Here is a 20,059-nt window from a genome sequence, read left to right as displayed (position 1 = left end):
TGAGGATGGACAGTGAAAAAAAAAAAAAAAAAAAAAAAATGAAAAGGTTCTACTTCAATCAATAGATCTTTAACTTGCCCAAACTATATTCAACAAGACATCGATATGGTGGATAATCCAACTTCCAAGTCTGTTATCAGCAGCAGTGAAGTTGCTTTTCCTAGAGGTGGGGCCCAAGTGTTAACCCCTCTAGAAGTTAAAGAAATATCTAATGAAGCTACAAGAGATGTTCTTTTTGAAGCTTCTGGTTCTTCAAAAAGACCAAGTAGTTCCAAACCAGAACAAGCTTCTAAGAAGGCTAAGAGATCCAAAAAGGCAGCCAAGCCAGAAGTCGACCCAGAAGCAGAAAACAAGGTAAGCATCGAAAGACTTAGTTTCAAGAATTTAATACCCGGTACCTTAGTATTGGGTCAAATTACTCAAATCAATAAACTTGATTTGACTGTTGCACTTTCTGAGAACTTAGTTGGGTATGTTCCAATAACTTCTGTCAGTGAAGAGTTCACCAGTGCTATTGAAGAATACGAAAAAAGTCAAGCAGCTGATTCTAGCGATGATGAAGACGATTCGAATTCTCAGTCAGAGAGTAAGGAGCTCCCTAAGTTATCAGAAGCATTCAAGGTCGGTCAATGGGTGAAGGCAAAGGTAACTCCATCTGAATCGGAAAAGAAAAGAATTCAATTATCAATAGAACCACACTCTGTAAATGAATCATTAGAATCTGAAGATTTTGTTACCAGTAACATTTTACAAGTTTCTGTTAAGTCTGTGGAAGATCACGGCTTGATTTTGAATATCGGAAGAGAAGAAATGTCTGGGTTCATTTCTAATAAAGAATTAAAAGCTTCTAAAGATATCATTATTGAAGATATAATCCCAGGTTCCGTCTTATTAACTTCGATTATATCTGCACCATCTTCGAGAACAGTTACTTTGAGACCTGCCCAAGCAATTCAAAATATTAAGAAATCGGTTGTGTCTACTATCAGCTCTATAGATGCCATCCAACCCGGTACTATTGTTGATGCGCTCGTTTCCGATATTTCCAAAGATGGTATCGCTACTAGAGTCTTTGGTATGATTGATGGTACAATCACTTTACCTCAATTAGGAGAATATGATTTGAAGAAATTGAACCATAAATACTCAATTGGTAATCCAATAAAGACTAGAGTCATTGCTATTCTTTCCAAAGAAGGCGCAAAGAAACTTGTTTTATCCCATTTGCCTAATATCCTCAATTTATCTGTAACTCCAAATGAAGAAGGCTCAAGTCCTTTAGAAGCATTCCCGGTTGGCCATTTATTCGAAAGTGCCACCATTTCTGCCGCCGACTCTAATTACCTTTATGTGACTTTTGGTGCTGCTGATTTGAATGGTCAAATTCACAATTCTAAGATCGACCCTGCATTGGATTTAGGTATTAATTATACTATCGGATCTCATCATAAAGCTAGAGTTACTGGATATAATGAAATCGATAATTTACTTGTATTGACCGCAGAACCAAAATTGATCAATGCAAAATTCTTGAATGTTGAAGCTGTACCAATTGGATCCTTAGTCACTGGTGAAGTTGCCAAAATTTTACCAGATGGTAAAGGTTTAATCGTCAATGTTGATGGTTTTGAAGCCCTTGTTCCATCAAACCACTTATCTGATATTAAACTCGTTTATCCCGAGAGAAAATTCAGAGTTGGTGGTAAAATAAAAGGTAGAGTTTTAAGCAAACACGGTAAGAAATTGTTGGTTACCGTTAGAAAGTCCTTAGTCAACATTGACGATGAAAAAGTTTTATCTTCTTTCGATCAAGCTCACGTTGGCTTAAAAACTGCTGCTACCGTCGACAGATATGTTCACAATGGTGCCATCGTTGCATTCTTTGGTTCCATCAGAGCTTTCTTACCAAAAAGTGAAATCTCAGAAACCTTTGTCGAAAAAGTAAGTGATTATTTGAAGATTGGACAAACCGTAACAGCCACAATCACTCAAGTCAATAACCTAAGCAATAGATTGATGGTAACTTTGAGACAGTCTTCTCAGTTAAGTTCAGAACAAGCCGAAGAAATTCATAATTTGGAAGCTGGCAGATCGATTGTAAAAGCAATTGTTGTTGAGAAAACTAAAGATTCTGTAATTGTTGAGTTAGAAGGATCCAATTTACGTGGTATAATTGAAGACGGCCATTTATCTGATGGTGACTATGAAAGCAATAGACAAATTTTCAAAAAACTCACTATTGGTGAAACCATTGAAACTGTTGTTTTAGAGAAAGACAATAAATCCAGATCCATTGCTGTTTCTGCTAAAAAATCTTTGATTGATTCTGCCAAATTCAACGAGTTACCTGTTAGCTTTGATGATATCCACGTCAGCGACAAAATCATTCATGGTTACATCAGATCCTTGACAAACTTAGGTCTTTTTGTCACATTTTCTGGCCGCTTGACTGGTTTGATTTTAGCTAAGAACGCATTGGATAATCCAAAAGAAGACTTGTTCAAAAAATTTCACAAGAATCAATCTATCGCTTGTAATGTTATCAAAGTTGACGATGATAACAAAAGATTCTTATTGGCTCTCTCTGAAAGTAGTGATAAATCTATCAGTGTTAATCTTGTTAATCCTGTGGACAAATCAAAGAAAAACACTGATAATTTTGCTCCTGGTGTCATAACTAAAGGTAAAATCAGATCAATTAAACCAACTCACTTAAATATTCAACTTGCTGATAATTTACTTGCTAGAGTTGATGCTTCTCAATGTTTCAATTCCTGGAATGAAATTAAAGATACAAATAATCCTTTATCACAATTTAAAGTTGACAAAGTGGTTGATGTTAAAGTTATTGGTTATCGTGATAATAAGAAAGGCCGTTTTTCACCAATTGGTCATGGTGTAACTAAAAATACGACTTTAGAATTATCCCTTCTCAAAGGCGAAATCAAGGCTAAGAACCAACCATACAAACCTATCACATTAGAGGAAACCACCCCAGGTTCCGAATGGGTAGTTTTTGTTGAAGAAATTGCTAGAGGTTTTGTTTGGGTGTCTATTTCCCACAATTTTAAAGCTAGAATTTCATTAATGGACATTTCTGATGATGCTACCCTCTTAACTGACATATCTAACAAACTTCCTGAAGGTGCAGCTATAAAGGCTGTTGTCAAGGGTTATGACACTGAGCATCATATTTTGGCCTTAACAAACAGATCCAAAACTGTACATAGCATTAATGACATTAACGTTGGTGATAAACTTCCCGCTAGAGTTTTGAAGATCGCCGATGCTTACATCTTGGTTGGTTTAGGTGAAAATATTATCGCAAGTGCTTTTATTACTGATGCATTAAACGATTATGATGAAAAAATGAATGAAGTCCATAATATTGGTGATTTCTTACCTGCTACAGTAGTGAATGTTGACAAGGATAACCAAAAAATTGCCGTTTCTTTAAGAGATGAAAGAGCAAAGAATAAGACCATCGAGTCTATTGAAGATTTGAAACGTGGTGATATTGTTAAAGGTTTTGTCAAAAGTATTGGTAATAATGGTGTTTTCGTGAGTATAGGAAGATCTGTATTTGCTTTAGTTAGGGTACCTGATATCTCCGACTCATTTATAGAAGACTGGAAGAAGAACTTCAAGCTTTTCCAACCAGTAGTTGGTAGAATTATTGCTTGCGAAGCCGAAGGCCGTGTGTTGATGTCTATGAAAGAAAGCGATATTCATAGTGATTTCGCAATTTCTAAATCCTTCAGTGATTTGAAAATTGGGGAGATTTATGAAGGTTCTGTGAAAAGAGTTGTCGATTTTGGTGTTTTCGTAAAATTGGATGGTACCTTTAATGTTAGTGGTTTATGTCACCATTCTGAAATTTCTGATAATAAAGTTGAAAACGTAACCTCATTATTTGCTGAAGGGGACCGCGTTAAAGTTAAAATTTTGAATATCAATAGTCAAAAGAACCAATTGTCTTTAGGAATGAAAGCATCTTACTTCACCGAAGGTGGTGATGACGATGACATGGAGGTTTCAGATGAAGAACAGGTTGACGCTGACTCAGAATCCGAAGATGACGAAAATGATGAAGAAAATGAAGTCATGGACGTTGACTCAGATGATGATGAAAGTTCCTCTGATAATGAAGATGAAGTTGATGAAAAAGCGACCAATACAATTGGTTTAGACACCAATGGGTTCGACTGGACTGCATCCATCTTGGATCAGGCTGAAGATGGTGATTCATCTTCTGATGAAGAAGACTTCACTACCCAGAAAAAGAAAAAGAGCAAAACTTCCAAGCATATTGACGACAAGACTGGTGATTTAAATACCAGAGCACCTGAGTCTGTTGCTGATTTTGAACGTCTTTTGATTGGTAACCCTAATTCTTCTATCATGTGGATGAACTATATGTCTTTCCAATTGCAATTGAGTGAAGTCGACAAAGCTCGTGAAATTGGTGAAAGAGCTTTGAAAACCATCAATTACCGTGAAGAACAAGAGAAGATGAATATCTGGATTGCATTACTAAACTTGGAAAACACCTTCGGTACTGAGGAATCTTTAGAAGAAATCTTCAAACGTGCTACTCAATACATGGACTCTTTAGTTATGCATCAAAAGTTAGTTGGAATTTACACAATGTCTGAAAATTTTGAAAAAGCCAATGATTTATACGCTACTATGACCAAGAAATTCAATAAGGTTGTTTCTGTTTGGGTCCAATATGGCTCTTACTTATTAGATCGTGATATGAATGAAGAAGCACATGAAGCCTTGGCTCGTGCATTACAAGTTTTACCTAAGAGAGACCACATTGAGGTCGTTAGGAAATTTGCACAATTAGAATTTACCAAGGGTAGCCCAGAACAAGGAAGATCATTATTCGAAGGTTTGGTTTCTGATGCTTCTAAAAGAATTGATTTATGGAATGTTTATATCGATCAAGAAATCAAACAAGGAGATAGATCTAAAGTTGAAGGTCTCTTTGAAAGAGTTATCACCAAAAAATTATCACGTAAACAGGCAAAATTCTTTTTCAGTAAGTGGCTCTCATTTGAGGAAGAGAATGGAGACGAACAAAGTGCAGCTCGTGTTAAGGCCCTTGCGGTTGAATATGTTCAAAACAATGAAAAAGATTAGTGATATGTTTAATTCGTTCGTTTCTGCTTGTTAAAATTCATTTTATCTAAATTCATGTTTATATCAATTTTTCATCGTTTATGCTTGAAGTTGCCCAAAGCATCTTGTATATTAGTCTATAGATTATTTTAAATATATTATTAGTTGAAACTCAAAGTGTAAAGTTGATTTAATTTGGGTCATTAAGGTCTGGAAAGACCTCTTCTAATAATGCATCAAAAATCTCCAAAATCAAGTGTTCATTCAAAAAGTCATTTTGAAATAAGCTAAATAACTTTGTTGAAGCAAAATTAGTGTTGGACAAGCCAAAAATCTTGGAACAGGTCTCCACCATGAACTCAGTGAGTAAGCCTTTTGCTTCTCTCCTTGTAGTCTCTTTTTCTATAATCGTTCTTAAAATTGGCGGGTCCTTGAATTTTCCGTTAGGAAACACCATTTGTTTCAAAATATTCAAGATATCTAAAACTTGTTCTTCATTTTTGATTTTTCCCTCTACTTGTTCATAAACCTTCTTCTCGATAGTGGTTCCAAAAATTTGTTGTAAAATGACAAGTAATGCTCGACCTCTTAACCAACTTTTGGAAGAGTTCAATCTAAATATTGAGATAAGAATGTCGCAAATAGGTTTGACAAAAACTTGGTTTGAACTTTCATTCGACATACCGACTTCATCGAATTGTTTAAGCTCACTTTGCATTTCTTTAACATTATGAATAACTTCGTCATTTATTTCCGGGTCCATACGAATTTTCAGTGAGCCTGACTGCACAAATCTATTTTGGATACCATTATACAATTTATTTGCAACCATTTCCACGTTTGTTTTCAAATTAGAAGGTGTGTTATTTTGAATAGTTGCTCGATCATCAAATGGTTGGTTCTTTCTTAAGTTAAAATTCTCAGAAGATAAGAACGACCGAAATGCTCTATTCGAACAAACTCGAGGAATATTGATGAGCGATTGAAGGTACTCTTCGAGTGATGACTTCCGCCATTCAACTAGCTGTTTTTGCTGAAACTTCAACACCAGGACGGTTCTTTTAGGAAATTTCAAGTTTGCAACTTCCGGATACTTGGCTTTGAGATACTCGTGAAGCTTGAAAAATTGACTGAACCTTCTAGCTACTATCCAGCCTGCTGTCACAACATCTGGGTCTTCACTGGAAAATCTTTGCACTTCTATAATATAGAGAATAAATTCCTTACCCCTTTCATTCCCACTAATGTATGATTGAACGTGAACTCTAGACTTGGCATACAAACTGTTATCGTTTTCCTGTACTATATATTGCTGTTTTTGTAGTTCTTTGGATGCAATTTCTCTATCCAAACTTGTTTTGGATTTCCGTAGAATTTTAAGCTCTCCCACATTATTAGTTAATTCTGCCTTTTTCAACAAAGGCTCTAGAACATGCTGCTGCTCAATTAGTTTGTCAATTTCTCCATTCAATTTAGAAATTTCTTCAGATAATCTGAGGTTACCAGGGGCGGCTAGATGAACTTGCAGATCTGATGCTTGTAAGTCAAAATCGTCTGAATTTTGGGCCAGTACTTCCACATCAGTATTGGAAGAGTCTGTGTCGGTTTCTAAATCTTCACTTTCATCGTCAAATAGCCTTGAATGTCGACCAAAAATGTTTGCGTTGTCTTCTTCAAACAAAGTGGATGGATCACCGAACAAATCTTTCTTCAAATCAATTGTCAGGGGCATAGCATTAGAGCTATCTTGTTCAATATCTGGTGAATTAAATAATTGATTTTTACGAAAGTTATTATTTGCCTGTGTCTTGTTAAACTTTTTATCTGGTGAAGTTTTCATTATTTCAGAAAAAGCATCTTCCACAGCTTTAACCACTGTAGGACTAACATTATCTGGATCGGAATCGTCAGGTAACGGACTCAGCGTTTCCCCTTTTGATTCAAGCAGGAACATTGTAGAAGGTACATTTCTGAGATTGTGATTTTCATGGAATGATTTCATTTCAGAGAGTTTGGAAAACCTTCCGGACTTTTTAAAGTCTGGAAAGTCATGGTCACTCATAATTTCATATAGGTCAGTCTGTAATCTAAAGAGGGCTCTTCGAGCCCTTTTATACAAAACGTTTTTGGCGTATGGATCATTATTCTTGACATATTCTTCCACAGTATCAATAATGTCTTTACTGATGCTTATATCTGGCCTTTTGAAAAATTGTTCATAAATTTTCCTAACGTCTTCCAAATCTATAAATTCCAAAGAAAGAGATAAATCCGTTTCATCATTATCATCTATTGTATATTCCTCAAGAGGAGCTTTGATCAAGTCAATTGTTTGGTAAAGTGATAAGAGGTCTGATCTTCTTTGATCATTCATGAATTCGGCAAAGGCACTTGAGGCGAACAGATCATTTAGAATATCCATCAACGTAAGTTTTTCAATCTTTGGCAATGTGTCAGGGTTGAAGGATCTTAATTTCGAGATCTTTTCCTGAGTCACGAATTTTACTAAATTCAATCTCTTCACGTATGTACTAGGTTTTCTTTTAGTTGGCTTAATTTTAGATAGAATTAAAGAATAACGGAGTTGAATGTGTTCAAGTTCTTCAATTGTTGCAAAATTGGAAATATACGATATAAGTTTCTTAAATGCGGCATTGGTCATATTTTCTTTCACTATTAGAGTGTTCAAATTATTGATACTTATTTGCTTATGCTGTTGAATCAGGGATTCCAAGGGATCCTTAGTATTGGGATGCTGAGTGTGTTCTGCTAAAGCGGCTCTTAACTGTTTGACTTGGTCTCTGTGCTTCATATTATCTCCAATTAATTTAACAATTAGAAGATTGTAAAAGTCACTTTCTGAAACCATTTCAAAAACATTGGATAATATGGTGCATGCCAAAATTTCCCGAACTAAGGCGATTGCTGTATCATTATTGTTTTCTTGGTTGGTTAGTATAAGTGGCAATATTGAACCTATTCTGTTTCTCAAGTAACTCTTTTCATTTTCATCATTCGAAAGACTCAATGTTATAGAAACACCTGGATGGAGTTTACCTTTGTTGTAGCAACGAGCAAGTGCCAAATCATATTCGATACCAACGGACTTTCCGTGCGAATGGTTATGTCTTACTGTGGCCTCAGCAGTTAAGTAGTTATTAAAATGATCATGAAGAACGGGTATCAACTTCGAAACCAACAATCTTGCAAAATCTACATTTTCCATTCTTTTTTTCAAGTTCCGAAATACAGTTTTCAATTCTATTTTAATGCTGTCTTCAAATAATGAAGACGTCGTGATTTCCCTAGACCATGCATTGACGAACTCATTCAAAATGAGATCAATGAAATCCTCCAACACTTCTGATATTAAAAATGACTCTGTGAAAACATGTTCTTTTGCTGTAGGATTATTTGATTGTTGTTCTGAAACAACTCGATGCCAGTTTTCATTTTGTAAGAATTCGAACTTTCGAAATCGTTCATGTGCAATCCTTTTCTGTGGATATGGCTTTTGGAAAAACGTTAGCAAAATAAGGTAACTTATACTAGTAAGACCACCAATTATTGGTAGGGACCAAGAGGGAAGTATATCTAGCTTGAAAAGAGATATAATACCCAACAATTCAGCAATATAAAAGATATTGAAAAATCCCAAGACATTCAGAGATTCATTTGGCTGACCTGGCTTTCTCTGTATCATTAGATTCCAATTGAAAGTGTTGTAAGATAAAGACTACTTACGGGTATCCGTCCCTATGATCCAGATCGCGTCCGATATTTACTGAGATTACATGCAGGATAATGAAATTAGCTGAACAAATAAGACTTATAGATATACATATATACAAGTGGTCTCTATTAAACTCTATTATATGCTATGGTACAAAGGAGACTGATGCAAGACGCTGTCACAACACATTACACGCCTTTGGAGCTGGAAGAGTTTTTCTTCTTGGATATTTCGTTGGATAATTCATTGAGTTGGTGTTTTAATTTCTTTTTCGACTTCTTATCTTCCTTTGATGGTTTTTTCGACTTTGACTTGTCTTTTCTTTCGGTCTTCTCTATCTTATGAGATTTTTTGCTTTTCTTTGGCTCTTTGACCTTTGAACGTTTCTCTATGCTATCCTTTGATTTTGATTTATCTTTTGACTTTGACTTATCTTTTGACTTTGAAGACTTCACTTTGTCTTTTGACTTTGAGCTTTTATCTTTCTTCGTTTCGTCTTTTGGTTGTGTTTTGTCTTTCGACTTCGAGCTCTTATCCTTTGACTTAGACTTATCCTTTTTTTCTTTACTGGACTTTTTTTTCAGTGGTTCGGTCATTTGTCCCAGGAGAACGTCAAATGCATGTTTTGCATCCAACTCCATGCTCTTCACTTTAACCGACTCCGTGTCTCCTACTGTTCCTGCTAATCCCTGACCCTTGACGAACATCCTATATAATGGAGAGTTGGCTTTCCGTATAGATTCTTCAACAGCTTTTTCATTCTTGGAAAACAGAACAGTTCCACTAGTGCTGTTCGAGACGTCTAGGTTTTTCAACTGACCATCAAATAACCTTTCCCACCATACGTCTGCATCATTCGAATCGTGTCCCAATCCTTTAGTATCTTTCTTATGCTTGACCAAAATTGGTTTTTTCAACCCCCCTTTTTGCAAAGCATCACCTTCCTTCCATCCAAAAGACTGTAGGTAAACTTTAGCGTCCATTATACTTATATTTGGATAGTAGTCTGTGCACACGTACTGCTTTAAAGGTTTCAGAAAAGAACCTTTGTCATTATTCAGAATCTACATCATCACGATGAGTGCCTAACAAAAAAAAAAAAGTCTAAAATCATCGAGTAATACTAGGGTGTACGGAGTGAGAGTGTAGAAAAACACAATGTGAAATTGCAATTAGATTAATCTTAGATGGATTCACTTTGAAGAAGGAGGACATTATGGATGATTCACTTGTTGAAAGGACCGCTTCTCTCAGAGAATTATGTGGTCGTTATCCATATAAGCCAGAAAACTATGACAATTTGATAGAATGCCTTCGTTTGAATAAGTCAAATAATGATGAGATTTTTGTTGTTAGAGAGAAGAAAAGAGGTTTGTTTAAATGGAGACAAGAAGATTTGGCTGGTTATCAAGAGGATATTGCCAGTATATCGGACAAAGAGAAGAAAGACCAAGTATCACTTGAATTCTATTCAAGGTTGAAGGAAGAATATCCAATTGCAGAGAATTGGGTTAACTACATCGAGCATTTAATCGCATTACGGCCAGAAACAGTTGTGCCATCAATTTACGATGAGGCATTAGAGGATTGTGAATACGATTATCAAGAATCCTATAAAGTGTGGAACTACTTGATTACCATAGCTCTGGCTCTTTTCGAGGAAGGACAACTGCAATTTGAGTCGGTATTCCAGCTATACTTGAGAAGATTGAGTAGGCCGCAAAATAATTTGGATGGAGTATTTTCGGAAGTATCACAGTTTGTTAGTAAAAACAAAGCAAATGATTATGAAAAGTATATGGTCAAAGCTAATAGTATGTATCAAAAAACCTCCAAGTCGATGAGATATTATGAGATGTTTGAACTTCCATTGGCAAAAGATCCAACCAATGTTGAACTTTGGAGCCAATATTTGGATCAAATATATAAGTATTCAAAGAAGGATCACACCTTGAAACAACTAAGAACCACCTTCTTTCGTGCTTTAACAGCTGGTGGAATTCTAAGAAATGGACAAAATCAATGGATTCCTGTTTGGTTAACGTTTATTTATTGCTTATATGATCTGGGGAATTCCCAATTAGCTCGTGAATACCTGAAGCAATTTCTCCAAACATATCCATACTCATGTCTTGGGTACGCAGAATTTATTCGCAACATTCAGGAAAACCCCAAGGAGACCTCTGAATTTCTTGTAATCAGACAGAGGATTCAAGAATGTGATTTGATGAACTCTAGTGACTATGATTCCTGGAAGACATTAGCTACTACTCTACTTGCTTTTGAATATAAGTGTGTTGAGGATTTAGGAATAGTAGATTTCATGAATCATCTATTTTCGGATATAGATAAATTTGTTAATCATGCTCTAGAAAACAATGACATATTTCATACTGTTGAAAAGACTGCCATCACCATTTTTGAGAAATTGGATGAAATTGAACTGGCAGAGAAAATATTACAAGGTTTAGTTGAACTGTTTAACGCTCAATGTGAAGTTTGGCTTTTTTTTTACGAGTTTAAGAAAAGAAATGGGGCTTCAGCAGGAGAAATCTCGGCAGTTTTCGAGTCATCATTGGAAAGAATATTAGAGATGGACTGGCCAGAAAGGATTCTTCTGGAATGGTTATCTTTCGCCCAACTTAATGAGTCTTCAGAAGCCAACAAAAAGCTTGTCGTTAGAGCCGATGAGATTTTGAAAGCTATCACTGAATATCGCATGAATATGTCTACTGAAAATTATATATCGAATAGCATTGGCAGAAAGCGTTCACTAGAAGTACGAAAAGAAGAATTACCGTCGAAGAAACAGAGAACTGAATCCACTGAAGATTTTAAGAGAAATAGAGAGCTATTCACTATTAAAGTCACGAACCTCCCAAGAACCACTACCGAAAATCATGTTAAAGACTTCTTCAAGGAATGTGGTGATACTAAAGAGATAATTTTATTCAAAGAAAATGACGGAATATCCTGTAGAGTTGAGTTTCACAGCGAACAAGAAGTTCTTGCTGCATTAACAAAAGGATTCAAAAAATTCCAAGATAATGAAATCTCGATTACCCGGTTCTTTGAAGCTACTGTTTGGGTTACTAATTACCCCCCTAGCCTAAGTCAAGATCAAATAAAGGATATGTTTTCAAAAGTAGGTAATGTTATCAGTGCAAGATTTCCTAGTCAAAAAGCCAAGCACGACAGGCGATTTTGTTATATTGAATTTGGAGATCCGCAACATGCCATGATAGCTAAAAAAATGTTCAATGATAAAGAAATTGAAGATCCTCTTGATAATAAGAGATATACATTAAAAGTTGAGATTTCTGACCCATCTCGTAAACGTGAAAGAAATGAATCCTCGCATTCAAACGAAGCCTTTATCCAAAACTTAGATTTCAAAATTGTTACAAGTGACATCCTAAGGGATTTTTTTTCTGGCTGTGGTGAAATAGAACAGATTAGGTTGCCAGTCAATGAAAAAGGTGTCGATAAAGGCTATCATAATTCTGGGTTTGGTTTCATCAATTTCAAAACCGATGTTGGTCTTGAAAATGCCTTAAAATTAAATGGTGCCTCCCTTTCGAAACGCCCAATCAAGATCTCAAGATCAAAAAGCAAGGCAGACCAAAATAGACAGCCGCTGAAAAGCATTTCGGCTTTCGATGACAGCAAAAGTATATCATTGTTCAACGTGAATGATACATTGACAGCTCAGCAATTAAGATCACATATTACTCAAAACGTTGGGGACGTGAATAAACTAGAGTTGTTCCCAAAATCCGAAGCTGCGCTTGTTGAGTTTACCAATTCACCCGATGCTGGTAAAGCATCTATGATCTTGAATTCTCAGGACCTTGCCGGCCGTACCTTGACCGTGGGACTGAAGAGAGATCTATTACAAAAGCTTCACAATCCATCAACTGCTAAAACCACCCATAATCAACCCCCAGTTACAGACAACTCCCTTTTGGCTCCACCCACCTTGATGCGCCGTAGAAAACGTTAGCGTATCCTCTAAATAATTAATGAAACACCTTGCTATACTAATCTCTCTCACTGTAAGCCTTTGGTCCCAGTTTCTTATCAAAGTCATCCCTGGTATTCTCTTTTTGCAATCAAAGCTGTAGTTTGAATTTCGCATTGCACGAAACTGCCCGGGTCACGTGAGTTGCATAACTTGTAAAGTGAGTCAAATTTGAGGGAAAAAAAAGTGAAAAAGTGAAGTGAAAAATCTTTTATCTACGATTAAAGGTTTGGTAAATCGAAAGTTGACTTAATAATTAACCGAAGTAGTAGCGACTATGAGTGCAACTATTAAGTTAGAAAAAACTGACCGTAGGGATACCTTGGTCGATATTGAAAAGAAATATCAAAAGCTTTGGGCAGAAGAAAAACAATTCGAAATCAATGCTCCAACTATTGAAGAAGATCCTACTGATGATGCTGAAGAATTGAGAAGAAAACATCCAAAATACTTCAGTACTATGGCATACCCATATATGAATGGTATCTTACATGCTGGACACTCTTTCACTTTATCTAAGGTTGAGTTTGCAACTGGTTTCGAAAGAATGGATGGTAAAAGAGCTTTATTCCCATTAGGTTTCCATTGTACTGGTATGCCAATTAAAGCTGCTGCTGATAAGATCAAAAGAGAAATCGAAGAATTTGGTGAAGATTTTTCAGGAGCTCCTGCACCAGATGCCGAAGAAGAACCAGCTGCTCCAAAAGAAGCAGTTAAAAAGGATGATCCAACCAAATTTGCTGCTAAGAGATCAAAAGTTGTTGCTAAACAGGGTAGAGGTAAGTACCAATTTGAAATTATGTTACAATTAGGTCTTGAAAAATCCGAAGTTGCCAAGTTTGCTGATCCTAATTACTGGCTTCAATACTTCCCGCCTTTAACTCAAAAACACGTTACTGAATTTGGTGGTAGAGTTGATTGGAGACGTTCAATGGTTACTACCGATGCTAACCTCTATTACGATGCTTTTATTAGATGGCAAATTACTAGACTTAGAGATTGTGGTAAAATCAAATTCGGTGAAAGATATACCATTTACTCTGAGAAAGATGGTCAAGCTTGTTTAGATCATGACAGACAATCTGGTGAAGGTGTTAACCCCCAAGAATACACTGGTATCAAAATTGAAATCACTGAATTTGCTGATCAAGCTAAAGCTTATCTTGCTGAACAAAAATTCGATATAAGCAATAAAAAGATCTATTTGGTTGCTGCTACTTTAAGACCAGAAACTATGTATGGTCAAACTTGTTGTTTTGTTTCTCCAAAGATTGATTATGGTATTTTTGATGCTGGTAACGGTGAATATTTCATCACCACTACCCGTGCTTTCAAAAATATGTCATACCAAAACATCACTCCAAAGAGAGGTGATTATTCTGCTGCTCTTGAAATTAATGGTGCTACTTTGATTGGTTCTAAGATTCACGCTCCATTAGCTCACTTTAAGGAATTACGTGTTTTACCAATGGAAACCATTTTAGCCAACAAAGGTACCGGTGTTGTTACCTGTGTTCCATCTGATTCTCCAGATGATTACATTACTACCAAAGATTTAGCCAACAAGCCAGAATATTATAAGATTGAAAAAGATTGGGTTCAAACTGATATTATTTCCATCATTAAAACCGAAAAGTATGGCGACAAATGTGCTGAACACTTAGTCAAAGAATTAAAAATTCAATCACCAAAAGATTCCGTTCAATTGGCTGCTGCTAAAGAAGCTGCTTACAAGGAAGGTTTCTACAATGGTGTTATGGCTTATGGTAAATACTCTGGTGAAAAAGTTGAAGTTGCCAAGGCTAAATGTAAGAATGACTTAATTGAATCAGGCGAAGCTTTTGTCTATAATGAACCAGAAGGTCAAGTTATTTCTAGATCCGGTGATGAATGTATCGTTTCTTTAGAAGATCAATGGTATATCGACTACGGTGAAGATTCTTGGAAATCACAAGCTTTTGAATGTTTAGAACACATGCAAACTTTCTCAAAAGAAACCAGAAATGGGTTTGAAGGTGTCTTAGACTGGTTAAAGAACTGGGCCGTTACCAGAAACTTCGGTTTAGGTACCAGATTACCATGGGATGAAAAATATTTAGTTGAATCATTATCTGATTCTACTATTTATATGGCCTATTATACTATCTCAAGATTTTTACATTCTGATTACTTTGGTAAAGAAAAAGGTGTTTTTGACATTAAACCCGAACAAATGACTTATGATGTTTTTGATTATATTTTCAGTCGTCGTGAAAATATTGAAACTGATATCCCATTAGAACAATTAAAGGCTTTAAGAAGAGAATTCGAATACTTTTATCCATTAGATGCAAGAGTTTCTGGTAAAGATTTAATTCCAAACCATTTAACTTTCTTTATTTACAGTCATGTTGCTTTATTCCCAAAACAATTTTGGCCAAAGGGTGTTAGAGCTAATGGACATTTATTATTAAATAATGCCAAAATGTCCAAATCAACTGGTAACTTTTTAACTTTGGAACAAATTGTTAAGAAGTTTGGTGCTGACGCTTCCAGAATTGCTTTAGCTGATGCTGGTGACACTATTGAAGATGCTAATTTTGATGAAGCCAATGCCAATGCTGCTATTTTACGTTTAACTACTTTAAAAGAATGGTGTGAAGAGCAAGTTAAAAACCAAGATTCATTAAGAGAAGGTGAATATACTTCATTCTTTGACGAAGCTTTTGAAAATGAAATGAATGATTTGATTGAAAAGACTTATGAACAATACAGCCTTACTAATTATAAATCAGCATTGAAATCTGGTTTATTTGATTTCCAAACTTCCAGAGATTATTATAGAGATTCTCTTGCTTCAACCATTGGTATGCATAAAGATTTGGTATTCAAATATATTGAATATCAATCTTTATTATTAGCTCCCATTGCTTCCCATTTTGCTGAATACCTTTATAGAGATGTTTTAGGTAAAAAAGATTCAGTTCAAAATGCTAGATTCCCAAGAGCCAGTAAACCAGTTTCTCAATCATTAATTGATTCTTTAGATTACGTTAGACAATTAGCTAGAGCCATTCGTGAAACTGAAATTAATGCTTTGAAAGCTAAAAAGGGTAAAGCTGATATCACCTCCGATAAACCAACTAAACTTACCATTTTAGTTTCTACCTCATTCCCAGAATGGCAAGATAATTATATCGATATCGTTAGAGACTTATTTGAAAAACAATCCTTGAATGATAACAAACTCATTAAAGAAAAAGTCGGTAAAGATATGAAACGTGCCATGCCTTTCATTTCCTTATTAAAGGCAAGATTAACTAAAGAAGACCCTGCTGTGGTCTTCAATAGAAGATTAACTTTTGATGAAGTCTCCGTTGTCAAGAGTGTTTTGAAAAACATTGAGAAATCTTCTACCACTGTCGAGTTCAAAGAAATCGAAATCATTGCTTTCCCTCACGGTGCTACCAGCGGTAAAAACATTCTTACCGGTGACGATGTTGAAATCTCAATCAAGGGTAAGGTCATCGATAACGCTATCCCTGGTGAACCAGGTATCTTGATCAAAAACATTGATTAAGTCCTAGTCGTATCGCTCTCTTGACCTTGTTTTTGCTCTACTCTACGTCATTTCCTTAAATTTCCTTCTGTTAATAGTCAATTCTGTCTAGCCCGTACCTGTAACTTTTACCGTCTTGTAGAGACTTGTTAAAGTAGTACTTGGAGGTAATACTTTAATGGTTGTAAATTACACAGTCGCAAAATTCACCAAATGGAGCAAAAAAAAAAAATCACCAAAAAAATTCATCTGAAGATTTATTAATTAAATCGCACGCTTCAGTGGTTTTTTACTCGCCGATATAATATTATTAACTCTTTATCTCTTATTTAGATAATATTTTTGAATCATTTTCCATCTTCCAGTACTCAGGTTGTCTATTTGAAAGAGTCCACTTCATCTCTTGATTATTTGACTCTTGGTTGCCTTCACTTGGTTCATTCTTTCTCTTTGGTTTAGTTGTTTTTGTTGTTTTTTGTTTTGTTTGTTTGTTTGTTTCTTGGTGATTCGTCAGGCCAAAGCTATAAGATCGAAAAAAAATAGAAAGAAATAGTAAGTTACTTCGAACGTGTGGGTTGTATTTGAATGGATCTGCTGTTCTGATTGGAAAAAAACGTTATTTCCAAAATCAAGGTTATTTATCAGAGAACCCCCTTATTTGTATTTATTGCTTCTTTGGTCCTCCCGTCATTCGTCGCTTTTGCTTTGAACTAATCCATCTGTCTTCTATCTAGCTCTAGGACTTTGCTAGCTCTTCCTTTTCACTAGCTTATTCTTTTTGCATACACTTTAAGTCAAGACTAAGTTTAATACAAAAAAAAAAAAAGATTAAAAAAAACATATTATAAAAAAGACAAAATAAGTCAAAATGAGTTCAAATAACTTACCCGCTACCTTTCCTTTGCAAGGGATACCCGCTACTTATGACTGCAGGATGGTAAATGGCTCGAGTAAACTCTCGGACTCGTGGCTTCATAATGAATATCAAAAACTCTCGCTCATATCACCAGATAATAGAAATTCCGTTCGGGAAAGCAGAAAAAGAATAAGAAATGTTGGCGATCGGGAAGTTGGGGACGATATCATCTTGGGGGATCGTGATAGTACTGAGTCTTGTGATGATATGATTATTTCCGATACTGATACTAATAGTCAAATTTCTGGATTTGGTAACGGCTCTGGAAGTGTTTCAAATTCAGGTCTTAATTTGGCAACTATGGGTGCTCCAACCCCCTTATCTAACTCTTTTGCTATTAGAGAAAATAGCTTGATTCACCCTCCTAAAAGAAGGTTGACTAGCGTTGTTTCAGCAAACGCCGGTGGTTCATTCCCAGTGTCTGAAGTGCCTCAAACTACAGTGAATGTCATCAATCATAATGAAAATCCTCACCTTTATAGTAATACCGCCACGAATACTTCTACCTCAAGAAGGGCTAGACAAGTCTCATCAGCTAATCAAGATCAACATATCTCTGTTCATCCCCGTACCCCTAATGCCCTTGATTCCCCTACCAATACCCCAGTGTCTGATATTGATGAACAACCCCAACAATTGCCCTTACCTTCTCCAAGCGCTTCTCCAGTGCAAAGTGGTCAGGATAAACCTGCAGTTTTCGATCCAATAGAGAATGCTCTTTCTAATACCCCAACTACTCAGCAGGAATTGCTTGATTTAATTGTTAATTTATCCGGATATCTTCATGAAAGTAATAAAAATAATTTGATCTTCCAATTATTACAGGGTGCTAATAGATCATCTTTGAGTTCTTTTAATGGTATCATTCACGATAGTTTGAAACGTGACTTGATTAGTAATTTACCTTTGGAAATTTCCTATAATATTTTATCCTTACTTGATTGTAAATCATTACTTTCTGCTTCTTTGGTTTGTACAAATTGGAATAAAATTATAGATAATGCTGATATTTGGACTCAATTAATTAAAAAGGATAAACTTTTAAATGATGATGATGCAATTGATGAAGAATTGGCAAACCCTAGAAAGCTTATCAATGAATGGGCCGCTGATCCAAATTACCATTTAAAAAATATGAATATTGCTCAATTTCTTTATAAGAAAAGAAGTATCATATTACGTAGATGGATGACTCCTTGGTATCAACCAAAAAGAATCAGTGTACCAAGTCAAGGCAGTAATGTTGTTACCTGTTTACAACATGATGATGAAAAAATTATCACTGGTATTGATGATAAATTAATCAACATTTACAGCACTAAAACTGGGGAATTATTAAAAGTTTTAAAAGGTCATGAAGGCGGTGTTTGGGCCCTTAAATATACTGGTAACACTTTGGTTAGTGGCTCGACTGATCGTTCAGTTCGTGTTTGGAATATCAAAACTGGTAAATGTACCCATGTTTTCCGTGGCCATACATCAACTGTTAGATGTCTCGATATTTTACATCCAGTTAAGATTGGGAAAAATGATAAAGGTGAAGATATAATTTTCCCAGAAGTTCCATTATTGGTTACAGGTTCTAGAGATCATAACTTACATGTTTGGAAGTTACCCTTGGATAATGAAAATGATCCTGATCTGTACAAATTGCAGCAAGTTTATGATAGCACAGAAACTACTAATAATCCTTATCTTGTTGCTGTTCTCACCGGACATTCTCAGTCTGTCAGGTCTGTCACTGGGTATGGAAATATCATTGTGTCTGGGTCATATGATACTACCGTTCGGGTTTGGGATTTACTTGAGGAAAATAAATGTAAATTCATTTTGGAAGGCCATAGCGATAGAATATATTCAACTGCCTTAAATTTCCAAACAAAAAGATGTTACTCGGGATCAATGGATTCCTCGATTAATGTTTGGGATATTGAAAAAGGTGAATTACTTTATTCATTAGAAGGACATAGCTCATTAGTTGGATTGTTAGAACTTTCAGATGATTATCTCGTTTCTGCAGCTGCAGATTCAACTTTGAGAGTGTGGGATCCTCAATCTCCAGAAAACTTTAGTAAATTGAAAGGTCACAGTAATGCAATTACATGTTTTCAACACGATAGTCTTCGTGTTGTTAGTGGTAGTGAACGTATGTTAAAATTATGGAATATTGAAACTGGTCAATTTGTACGTGATTTATTGGCCGATATAACTGGAGGTATCTGGCAAGTAAGGTTCGATGTTAATAGATGTGTTGCAGCAGTTCAAAGAACCAGGGGCGAAAATGAAGAAACCTTTATTGAAATTTTGGACTTCAGTGTGCCACCTTCCAGAGAGTCTTTCAACGATGGCAGGAAAATTGATGTTATAGAATTATTACCTTATGATGGTGATAATATGGAAGAAGAAGGACAAACAACACCAATTCAATCTACTGCCAATGCTGATGATTCGGTCAATATGGATGAATCTATTGACCCTATTTCCAGTTAACTTACTCCTTAGCATACATAAGTTTCGTTTTTTCTTCTTTCAAAATTATTTATTTTCCATTCATGATATACGTTTTTCGAGTGTTTTTATCTTTTATTTTCTACGTTTTGATTCTTAATTTTATTTTTAATCTTAGATAATGCTACGTTATAATGACACGTTAGATAATATATATATATATATATATTATGTAGTTACCACGAAAGTAACCAGTTCTAGTTTACAATAAAATAC

The 20,059-nt window shown here is 35.5% G+C and overlaps 5 protein-coding genes across 5 annotated transcripts; 4 read left to right on the top strand and 1 right to left on the bottom strand.

Annotated features, from left to right (window-relative positions):
• Window positions 1–105: 105 nt before the first annotated feature.
• On the top strand, window positions 106–5,148 carry HYPBUDRAFT_112467 (uncharacterized protein; the record flags this gene model as incomplete). Its single annotated transcript, XM_020218902.1, has 1 exon — window positions 106–5,148. One exon carries the CDS (start codon window positions 106–108, stop codon window positions 5,146–5,148), a length of 5,043 nt encoding a protein of 1,680 aa, XP_020075282.1.
• Window positions 5,149–5,317: 169 nt separating this feature from the next.
• Window positions 5,318–9,843, bottom strand: HYPBUDRAFT_7505 (uncharacterized protein; the record flags this gene model as incomplete). The annotated part of the gene is made up of 2 exons (XM_020223664.1): window positions 5,318–8,821; window positions 9,055–9,843. The coding sequence occupies 2 exons, from the start codon at window positions 9,841–9,843 to the stop codon at window positions 5,318–5,320; spliced, it is 4,293 nt and encodes a 1,430-aa protein (XP_020075281.1).
• A 232-nt stretch (window positions 9,844–10,075) lies between these two features.
• Window positions 10,076–12,904, top strand: HYPBUDRAFT_153670 (U6 snRNP complex subunit; the record flags this gene model as incomplete). Its single annotated transcript, XM_020221663.1, has 1 exon — window positions 10,076–12,904. A coding segment is annotated over one exon (2,788 nt), but the record flags the coding sequence as incomplete, so codon positions are not given.
• A 254-nt stretch (window positions 12,905–13,158) lies between these two features.
• On the top strand, window positions 13,159–16,551 carry CDC60 (leucine--tRNA ligase; the record flags this gene model as incomplete). The annotated part of the gene is made up of 1 exon (XM_020219382.1): window positions 13,159–16,551. The coding sequence occupies one exon, from the start codon at window positions 13,159–13,161 to the stop codon at window positions 16,438–16,440; it is 3,282 nt and encodes a 1,093-aa protein (XP_020075279.1). The 3' UTR covers window positions 16,441–16,551.
• A 736-nt stretch (window positions 16,552–17,287) lies between these two features.
• On the top strand, window positions 17,288–20,034 carry CDC4 (SCF ubiquitin ligase complex subunit; the record flags this gene model as incomplete). The annotated part of the gene is made up of 3 exons (XM_020222353.1): window positions 17,288–17,741; window positions 17,871–19,696; window positions 20,020–20,034. The coding sequence occupies 3 exons, from the start codon at window positions 17,288–17,290 to the stop codon at window positions 20,032–20,034; spliced, it is 2,295 nt and encodes a 764-aa protein (XP_020075278.1).
• Between the last annotated feature and the right edge of the window lie 25 nt (window positions 20,035–20,059).

Source organism: Hyphopichia burtonii (genome assembly GCF_001661395.1).
Source record: "Hyphopichia burtonii NRRL Y-1933 unplaced genomic scaffold HYPBUscaffold_6, whole genome shotgun sequence".
Lineage (NCBI taxonomy): Eukaryota > Fungi > Ascomycota > Pichiomycetes > Serinales > Debaryomycetaceae > Hyphopichia > Hyphopichia burtonii.
The sequence above is the reverse complement of the archived record's forward strand: the minus strand, read 5'-3'. Positions and strand labels throughout refer to the sequence as shown.